Source organism: Oryza brachyantha, chromosome 10 (assembly GCF_000231095.2).
Source record: "Oryza brachyantha chromosome 10, ObraRS2, whole genome shotgun sequence".
NCBI classification, from domain to species: Eukaryota; Viridiplantae; Streptophyta; class Magnoliopsida; order Poales; family Poaceae; genus Oryza; species Oryza brachyantha.
Window position 1 is genome coordinate 12,804,157 of NC_023172.2, and position 10,503 is coordinate 12,814,659.

General features: G+C 40.7%; 1 protein-coding gene across 3 annotated transcripts; it reads right to left on the reverse strand.

Moving 5' to 3' along the window:
• Positions 1–1,473: 1,473 nt before the first annotated feature.
• On the reverse strand, positions 1,474–8,706 carry LOC102707804 (protein TIC110, chloroplastic-like). Of its 3 annotated transcripts, XR_005812585.1 has the most exons (15): positions 8,673–8,706; positions 7,507–8,032; positions 7,009–7,068; positions 6,710–6,833; positions 6,540–6,584; positions 6,360–6,458; positions 5,091–5,157; positions 4,862–4,926; positions 4,535–4,608; positions 4,275–4,399; positions 4,091–4,191; positions 2,811–2,924; positions 2,157–2,264; positions 1,768–1,804; positions 1,474–1,648 (listed from the first exon to the last, which is right to left on the reverse strand). XR_005812585.1 is itself a non-coding variant. In XM_040528094.1 (13 exons), exons 1-12 carry the CDS (start codon positions 8,689–8,691, stop codon positions 2,823–2,825), a joined length of 1,407 nt encoding a protein of 468 aa, XP_040384028.1. In that variant the 5' UTR covers positions 8,692–8,706; the 3' UTR covers positions 1,987–2,261; positions 2,811–2,822. The 3 variants fall into 3 exon arrangements, 2 of the variants coding, with proteins under 2 accessions (XP_040384028.1, XP_006661895.2); XM_040528094.1 differs by lacking the exons at positions 1,474–1,648; positions 1,768–1,804 and having other exon boundaries at positions 1,987–2,261; XM_006661832.3 differs by lacking the exons at positions 1,474–1,648; positions 1,768–1,804 and having other exon boundaries at positions 1,987–2,264.
• Positions 8,707–10,503: the final 1,797 nt, after the last annotated feature.

Consider the following 10,503-nt stretch of genomic DNA (forward strand, 5'->3'; position numbering starts at 1 on the left):
ATTAGGGATGTATTCATGTTATATCACGTTTCTTATTTACACGAAAATTACACATACACACCGGTACACGCATAGACGTCCTTTTAACATGGTGTACAAGGTCTAAGTTGACGACGGTATGAAATCTCATCGGTTCATTTTTCGAACGGATGATATAGATTAAAGTACCATAGTGTTATTGCTCCGGTACGTGTTTAATGTTTTGTGTTCAGTAAATAGTGTCGATCAATCTCACTACTTAGACACTACTTGGACAACTGACAGCTTTTGTAATCACACACTCACACTTGGGCCTTGTTCTTTCCCCCTACTAATAACCCATATTTCCTCAATTTTCATGCGCACGCAGTTAAAGAAATTGTTTTTTTGAAAAATTTTTATAGTAAAGTTGCTTTTAAAAATTATATTAATCTATTTTTAATTTTATATAACTAATAATTAATTAATCATGTACTAATCTATTACTACGTTTTCCATGTTGGATAAGATAACTAAGACCGAACGCAGCCTTGAACGAACCGAATCCAAGTCTATTGTCCTCATCTTTTCAATTCTGTTTATGAATATAAACTAAAATTTAAATTTTTAACCTTAAATTTGTAATTGATTTAAGCATTTTTCACCGAAATTTATTTTCCAGCCTTGTCATTTAGATCGCTAAAATACGTATATATAAATTTTATTCACAAATTATTTTTTATTTTCTAATATACTGTTTAACTTTTTTATGAAAACATATATTTCTCTTCTGTCGAATCGACTCCTCTTGCAATAGCACGTCCCCAAGCCAAAGAATTGAACTGCCATGTGAAAGGCGTCTTTATCCATGCTTATGGGTAATGTATAATCAATCTTTCTACCTATAAAATTTAAAGATTAGATTTAAAATAAGCTAAAACAAAATAGTACTTTTAGCTACTTTTTTTAAAAAATAAATAAGATTATATAAGAACCGAAACGGTTTGACCCATTACTGCTTTTAGCTAGGCTTGACCTCCGAGGCTCCGACGCCATGGCCCATGGCCGTCGACCACGGAGAGCCCCTATCGAAAAAGGGTGGACAAGAACTTCTCGAACTCTCTCGATATACATCGTGCGGATCGATGAAAAATGATAAGGTTTTGAACAGGTATGGGCCTGCACACAAAGGGCAGGACAGAGTTTTTCCGGAAACAAAAACCATAAAAAAAGGCCACAAATCCGGCACGAATGGTTCTTTTCTTTTTTTTGTTTACAGGCAACTGAAAACGGGTCCTAACTCCGTCTCGAAATAAGATCATTTTTTAATTTTTTAATATAACGAATTTTTGTCTTATTTAAAATTTTTTTTACGATTAATATTTTTATTCTTACTAGATTATAAAACATTAGTAGTATTTTATGCGTGATTAATTTTTTTAATTTTTTTATGATTTTTTAAATAAGATGAATGGTTAAACGTTGGACACGAAAAAATGAAAAATAAAGTTATTATGAGACGGAGAAAGTAGTAATTCCGAAATATGTACCTACCGGGAAAATTAAAAACCATAGACTGTCATTCCTAACCGAATACTTTGAAAAATAGTGTAAGGTGATGACAGCCGTATGGGACAATAGTACTTTTGGTCCAACAACATTTGTCTTCTCTCTGTCGCTGATCCCGTTCCTAATCATGGCCACCAAGACACCCCAGAGGCCCAGATAAACCGTTACAAAGTTATTTAACAGCTTTAGCAGAAGCAGAGGTTAACTCCAAATAGGATTCTGCGGGATTTGACATTTTACCTCTTGCTGTGTAGAGCATTCCATCACAAGGTGGCGGCTGTTTAAGAAAAAGAAAGAAACGATATATTTATAAACAATATATATATATATATATGTTATTAACAAAAGACTAAAAAATAAAATACGATAAAAATCATAAAATCAATTCTAAATTCAAGGTTAAAAATTTAAATTTTAGCTTACAAGCATAAACATAAACGAAAATATTAGGTCGTAAGATACTGTGCATAAACGGCAAAGCTTGCACAAGTTTTTAACTGTCAGCGACAAAAACATCCATACATAAAGATTTGGACACACTGGAACAGAGCATGTAGTCACCAATTCCATTTTTCTTTTGCGCTTACATAATTACAAGAGCTAGTGCTTCCTTTCTCCAGATTACATACCACTAACAGGAACAAGAGTAAAGTGAAGCTGTTCTGTCTCGAGCTGCCGAACCAAGCTGTCATGCAGATTCCAGTTCTCCCAGCTGCCATTCTGACCTAATATATCTTCTGCCACATTGCACAAAATTGCTACCAATTTCAGATATATACTCTCCCATAAACAACAAAATATACCGTACATCGAAATATGAACAATCACTCAAGAGAACAGGGTTAAATTGATGAGTACTGCCCCAAATCTCTCAGTTCTCTAAATACAAACGAGCCAGCCAGAGGCGAATAGACTCAATAGAGGCAATTCTCCAAGAGTCTATACTTGTTATAATATCATATTGGAGTGTATTTACACATAATGTAAGCAGATATTGAAAAGGGATAAGGCCTGTAATTTTTATAATATATTTGGGATAAGGCCTGTAATTTTTATAATATATTTTCTCTATGTATCATATAGAGCCACCAAGAGAAACCCAGTTCTCAGTTTGCCTAGATTTCAAGGCGGTCAGGACAGCTACGTTGTGAAACTAATGGTGGAACAAGGTGTCAAGATGGCGCCTTCATGCATCTTAGATCTTACTGGCAAAAAGTGCAAACTCTTTGCAGATATTTTGGAGGAACTCTGCCTTTTTTTGGGTCGCAGCCAAGCCAACTCACCCGTTAAAGAATTTAGTAAGTCTGAAATACTCGAGCCTTGGCATCTGAGATGATTGCTTCTGCTTCATACTTCCCCAGTCCAAATATATTCCTTAGTTGATCCAAAGCAGCAAGCTGCATTAACATAATCATGTAAAGGCTTCGGTTAATATGATATCATGCTACCAGTACCAGGTAGAACTAACATTGTTAGACTCAGCTATCATAAAGCATGCACTGATGCACCTAAGTATAAGCAGGTCAACAGAAAAACCAATGTCTAACAGGTAGTAGGATATAATTGGCACCCTGCATGCTAATGGTGTATGCTCGAGCAATTTTGGTCCACATTGACCATCATTTACAGAACAATAATGAAACAAAGTGTTTACACCACTTGTTACTCCATTCGTTTCATATTATAGATCGTTTTGACTTTGGTCAAAATCAAACTGTCGCAAGTTTGATCAAAATTATATACAAGCATACCAATATACACAACAGTGAATTAGTTTTATTAAATCCACAATTGAATTTATATTTATATTATATTCATATTGTGTTGAAAATGTTGTTGTTTTTTCTATAAACTTGGTCAAACTTCAAGTAGTTTGATTTTGACCAAAGTCAAAACGATTTATAATCTTTTTTTTTTTGCCGGGAAGGCCCCAGAATAGCCATCCAATTTCAAGGATAAGGGAAATAAACAAATTGTTACAAACTCAGCTTAGACGCTGAGACTGGCTTAAGCCAGGTGTGACAAAGAGACAGCGCTGCAACTGCAGCCTGAACACGCTACAAAAGCAGCCTATCTAACCGACACTTTAAGCCTCTCTCTCCTGGAATATGCCCGCTTGACGCCACAAAACGATTTATAATCTAAAACGGAGTTTCATATCAACTGGGTAAAGTGTACGGAACTTTCTCTGTCTTTGGCTTTCCCACAAAGCTGGATCAGTAAAATGATCAATCTAAAAAATTCAACTGGGCTCTACCATGAGAATCTCCATCTAGATACTGATCACCAATTTTTAACAAACTGTCTGATCTGAACTAAGTTGAGACCAGACTAGTGTCCATGCAGATTCTAGCCACTGAACTTATGCCTGACATAATTCACAATTACGATGGCCAAACTGTCTCAGCTGCTGCTGTGTTATTAAGGGTCAGTGTAATTGCAATGGTATATGTTTCAACGCAGCTGGTTAATTGAATTTCACATTTAGCAGTGGGCCTCATTTCAGTTTGGCATTTCATAAGAAGCATCAGTAAACTGCAAAAGGGATTACACATGATATCACCTTATCATCGTCAAGACGCCCATCTGAAAGTGCCTCCACCGCATAGGCGCTATAGAGCATCTTTAGATCCTCAACCCTCTTATCATGATCACTGTCTCCACCTATGCAAGAAAGCACAGGAGCCAGCCTTAGAAAAAGGCCACCTCTTCAACACAGGAATTCCAAAAATACTATACCGCTCTACCTAATGTAATAGGCCCAAGCCCACGAATAAATCTTTCTTCTCCCGGGAACTTGCTCAGTATTGTAAGCAAACTATTAAATGCAAGGATGCTTTTCACTTCATCAACAACCTGTGTTCGGTTATTCCTGTAATGATATGGTTGAGGGATGACATAAAATCCATTCATACTATGAAGTGTAGTGAATCTATAAACACACAAGATTCAGATGGACAAATTATCCAAAAGGGCATTTCATGCATTGCTTTGGTACACGACTTACAAGTTGTCCAAGGCGGATGAAATATTTTCTTCAAGTAACTTCTTTGCATGCTCCCTGAACATCTCAGCAGCAATCTGCAATAAATTTGAATTAATATCATATGCTTCTTAATAACGTAGTGTGCCTAGATTGATACCATTTACTTGCCTATCATACTTAAGATATGCAAATAATCAAATACAGAAACCTTTTAGTTGTCCGAACTCCAGAGTTTGAACTCTTGGTGAGCGTGCAATTTAAGTGGTATTTTCCCAAGTATTTATCAAGTTGAATGAACAAATAGGCAAAAGCAAATAATCAGTAAAATTTTCAGAGGAAAAGTGTTACCTCGTCAGAAAGTTTATATGCTAGTTGTGCTCTCCTTACTTCAATTAATGTGCCTATGTCAAGACCTAGAGAACACAGAGTATGTTGAGTTGAAATTTCTGTAGAAATGCAGCAAATAATCCACCAAGTATAATTGCACAATGCTCTGTAACAGTGAACCTTGTATGCATAATGACAATTTATGAATGGAACTAATGCCTACAAAAGACAAAGATATGTGCCACAGTACCTCTCCCAATAGACTTGAGCAGTGATGCATATAAACTCTTTGCACTTTCCCGCATAACATTATCTATCTGCCAAGCAATGACAATGTAAATAAATAATCTTATCAACGTTATCGTCAAACAAGACATAAACCCAAAGAAGCTAGCACCAATGTAATATGGCATGAATGAGAAGTTCACATTTTGAAAAATATGGAATGAAATATGAGTAAAAGCATATAAGAAATATGTGAAATATGTGAATGCACATTTTGTACATCTTGCAGGAAATCTTAGCCCTCGTCACTGATAAGGAAAGTTTTGTTCATGCCACTACAAAAGTTTGCAGTTTTGTCTTGACCACAAAAAAATTGCTCATTGTGTCTGCACCATCAAAATTTTTGCATGTATTGTTTTGCCACTACAGCTAACCAAAGTTTCGAAAAAACTTCTAGCTCACACCAACAAACTTGACAAAGAAGTGTTATAGTCAGATGACGTACCACCATTCCATGAACACGTCCCTTCATCCAAACTTGGTGAAATTCATTTTAACACTTAAAAAAAAATAAAAGTCTAATTTGTTGAGACTATTGCATTAAAAAACCTGACTAATTCAAATGATGAAAATCATTCAATAATTCAATTTGTCTTAGATATCACTACAAAAATTTAAATCATCTACAGATTTACAAAACAAATTTTTTTTAGAAGTTCGTTGTTTTATTTATTTTGGTGCCCTCTGAAAAATTTAACTGAAAGTTCCAACCCTGCAGAGAGATGGTGAGAATAGGCATGAAAAAAGAGAAAAAAAAAGGTGACAAATTGGAGACACATTTTGATAGAGGCATTTTGGTCATCGTAAGAAAATATGTAAAGTCAAACGCCACATTAGTAATGGTGAACTAACAGATTTTGATTGTAATGGAAACATGAAATGAAGCAAAATTCTGATGGCAAAATGGCACACTTTTCTAGTGGCAAATTCAGACTGGCAAGAACAAAGTTTTTCCCAACAGAGAACCCCTTTTCAAGTACATCTCCAGCATGAAACTCTGGAGATAATTTAGTGTCCAAGCAATTCAAAAATATGCAAAAAGATTAGTGAACATGCTAGAGGCCTTCCAAAATCGGTTGCTAATAATGTCAGGGAATTTGTGCTCTTAGACTTCAAATATCAGAACATATAATTAAAATACTATAATGAGCCCCCTAGTTTCTCCATTTGAGGAGATCATGAAACAAATAGATGATACACAGTTGAATGAATGATGATTGGTTTAATTAAGCACCTGAGATTCATGGACCCCGAAAAGACGTTTCCATGGAAGCAGGAATTCTGATGCATCCCGAAAGACTAGATTGGTTACAAATATTAGCTTTTGAAATGCCTGCCAAATACTTAAAATGGTTATCTTAGGTCAATAGGAAATTTGAAGTATCCACGTGTATATCACATCACAGCCACATACCTGTTGTTGTCCTATGCCAGCATCGCGATCAATGCGTTTACCAATCTATTAAACAAGCACAGTGAAAAAAAATAAAGAAGAGGCAGGGAAAACTGTGGAAATGTACAAATGGAGACCAAAGTAGAAAGAATATCTGAGGAAGACAGTAAGATAAAATGCTGTGGCAGTACCTCCATGTGAACATTTGCAGCATCTAAATCGTTCAATCCAAGCGCACTTTTAAACTTTATAATATCCTCAACCTCAGTACCTTCAAGGTCTTCATATCCTGGTTGAATTAGTGAGAAAACAAACCTGGAATAAAATGGACAAGAGAACGGATGAGCAAATGCTTGACGTTCAGGATAGTCAAGACACTTGAAGCCTGTATACAGTGTACTACAGTCTACAAGACCAAAAAACTAGAAGTCTACAGTGTGAGCTATAAAAACATGCTGTAAGATTGGTTTCTAGAAGAAAAGATATATACCTGCCATACAGATCATAGAGCTCTGCTTTGAAGGTTGCATCCTCGGTGCTAACGCCGTATCTAAAAACAATAATCATAAAATGGTCAGTTGATGGAATAAGAGAGACACATTCAACATTTGAATGCTAATTTTAACATGTATGGTAATACAAATATCATATTCAAACAGAATTTCTAGCTCGCTTGAGTAACAGTATCCTCCAGATAATTTACATGTTGTTTATTTTTACAGAAACAAACCACGCCAAATATTCATACTCAAGATAATTATATGTTGCTTATTTTGCAGATAACAGGGTCAGTTGATGGAGTAGCATTCTAACAGCAAGTTTGAGTTTGAAAAGTAAATGACTAGTACAAATTACAGAAGCAAAAGGTGTAGTCATAAATTTGAGGAAAAAATATGCACATCACGTTGAATTAACCGGCTGCTGTGACCGATCCGGGTATGCAACCAATGCCGCACCTACAGATGAGCAATCTGCAATCCACACTCACTTGCTCGCGATGGCCTCCACCTCGCTGCTCTCCAGCTTGGTGGGGTCGTCGCAGCCGGCGACGTAGTTGTGCAGCCCCGCGGCGGCGACCCCGGGCACCGCGGAGTTCACCGCCGCGGCCCCGGCGACGCTGGCCGCCCCGAGCGCGGCCGCGCCCGCGACCGCCGTGGTGCGCGTGCCCCCGGCGCGGAGCCCGGCCGCGTACCCGGCCGCCGCCGCGGCGGCGACCACCGCCAGCTCCACCGCCGCCCTCGCCGCGGGCGGCAGCGCCTCCACCAGCGGCTGCACCCCCGCCAGCTCCCTCCTCCCCCCGAACACCTCCTCCCCCGCCGCCGCACACACCGCCACCCCCACGCGCCTCCTCCCGCTCCTCCCCCTCGCCCACCCCGCCGACGAGCACGCCAGCGACGAGGTGGACGCCGCGGCCGCGGCCGCCGCCGCGGCGGCGCGAGGCGAGGGCTTCGCGGAGGCAAGCGAGAGCTCCATTGGCGAGGACGAAGAGAACGAGGAGAGGCGCGGCGGCGACTCTGTTTTTAAAAAAACCGCTTCCGGTTTGATGGGTCAGTGTGTGGTTTTGGCTCTTTTTAATTTTATTTTTGAATTTTGGAGAATTTTTATTTTTCAAAATTGGGGTTTTTTTTTTGAATTTTACTGGTGGAGAAAAGCGATTTGGGGATTTGGAACTCGAGGCTGAGGGAGGATTTGGAAATCGATCGGATATATGTGTGTGAGAGTGTGGTGGGCAGCATTTTGCCTGGTTTTTGTTCTCTCTGTGATATTTGATTTTTTTTTCACTCTAAGAATTGAGCTAGACAATACAATTTAGTCATTTTCAGTGTTTCCACGGTTGCTCTCCGCTTCTGTGTGGTTTATGTGCTATCTTTGTCGTTCAAATTTTGTGGTGGTTAGTTAGTCTATTTTCCATATTCTTTTTCTAAAAGTACATTTCGTTCCACTGATAAATTGTTGAACATGCAACCATGGTGTGTGGCTTAAACTTAGGTTATGTTTGGTAGAGATCCTTATTCTATGATTTAATATTTCTGATACCGATTCTCTTTTAATTAGATTTAGGACATAATCGGAATTGGTTTGATTAGACGCTTGGCTAAAAATAATAATGTTGGATTCTAATTTGAGTTACGAGATAAATCATCAATGCTACACCTGGCAGAGCACCCAACATAGCGTGTGGGAGGGAGGGACGTCGGCGGTGGGACAATAGTTGGGAGGGACGGCGCCCACCATGGCGAGCGGGAGATATGGCGGCGGGGCAGCGTGCGGGAGATGAACGACGACACTCGAGAGATGGCCGCGGCGCTCCACCCTCCAAACCCTACAACAAACATGCGGGGAACAGAGAATGAGGAAAGAGGAGAGTCTTGTCAGAAAACCCAAGCGATCCTACTGCGAACTGCACACTGTCGAACAGCTAGCGAGCGTACTGGAGCGAATACGGCAACAGCTGAAAGAACACAGACGCAAGAGGATTTTGGTGCAGCGCAATGCGTTGCTGCTTTTCTGGCTTGTTCGCCCATATATAGAAATGGAAAGATACAACCGAAACTAACCACCTGACCGATTCTCACGCCATGCATCAGCTGCGTCCATCCCCACAGCCCACACAAACGTGCATCACGCTCACGGCGCACGACGCGAGTTTCACGAGCTATCCTCGGATCCTCTCCACTACAGCACGACTACCACAAGACTCGGTAAGCTCATGCTAAATGCAAATAACAAACTTGTTAGTGAGCTAACTAGGCACACAGGATTTATTTCAACAAAACTCCCCCTAAGCCTGTTGTGCCAGGTCTACAGAGATCATACCAATCTTTTCTCGCAACTCCTGGAATTTGATCTTGGGCAGTGCTTTGGTCAGGATGTCAGCGAGTTGCCCTCCGGTATTGATAAAATCCGGCTTGATTTCCCCAGCTTCCACGGCCTCACGAATGAAATGAAATTTCGTCTGAATATGCTTACTTCTGTCATGAAAAACTGGGTTCTTCATCAGGGCCAAAGCAGACTGATTGTCTACTCTCAAATCGACAGCCTCAGGTGCAGCATTCCTGAGGTCACCGAGTAGCCGAGCGAGCCAAACGCCCTGGCATGCAGCTGAAGCAGCTGCTATGTATTCAGATTCACATGAGGAGAGCGCCACAACTTTCTGCTTCTGAGATTGCCAGCTAACAGCATTGTTGCCGAGGAAGAATAGTGTCCCAGTGGTGCTCTTCCGAGTGTCAACATCGCCCCTCCCTTGGTGTAGCAGCACCCATACTGAACTGTCCCTGCTACATACCGTATAATTCTTTTCACCGCCGCCAGGTGTTCGTCCGTTGGTGCTTCCATAAAACGACTCACATACCCGACCGAAAATGCTAGGTCCGGCCTGGTATTAACCAGATATCGCAGACTGCCCACCAGGCTCCTGTATTCAGTGGCATCAACCAGTGGCGCCGAGCTTTGCTTGCTGAGCTTCAGCCGGGGCTCCATCGGAGTGGCACAGGGATTGCAGTTGACAAGTCCGCCCTTTTCCACGATCCGCGACGCATACGCCGCCTCCTTGATGCACCTGGATCCCTAAATAAAAATTCAGAGTGCCCAGATCGCTCATCTTGAACTCATCCTTCATCTGCTGCTTGAACAAGTTTATCATCCCTTCATCTCCTCCAACAATTACCAGGTCATTCACGTATACACCTACGAGCAGTCTTCCTTCATCTTTGCCACGTGCATACAATCCATGCCCAAGAGGACTCTGCACAAAACCTAGCTTCTTCAGGGTGGCGTCGAGCTTGGTATTCCAAGCCCGTGGCGCTTGTTTCAGGCCGTACAGCGCCTTGTCGAGCCTGTACACCTTGTCCTCCGCCCCTTCTACCTCGAAACCGGGCGGCTGGATTACACAAACTTCTTCGACAAGTTCCCCATTGAGAAATGCCGATTTCACATCCATGTGGTGAACCAACCATTGTTCCTGTGCAGCCAAAGCTAGAAGCAA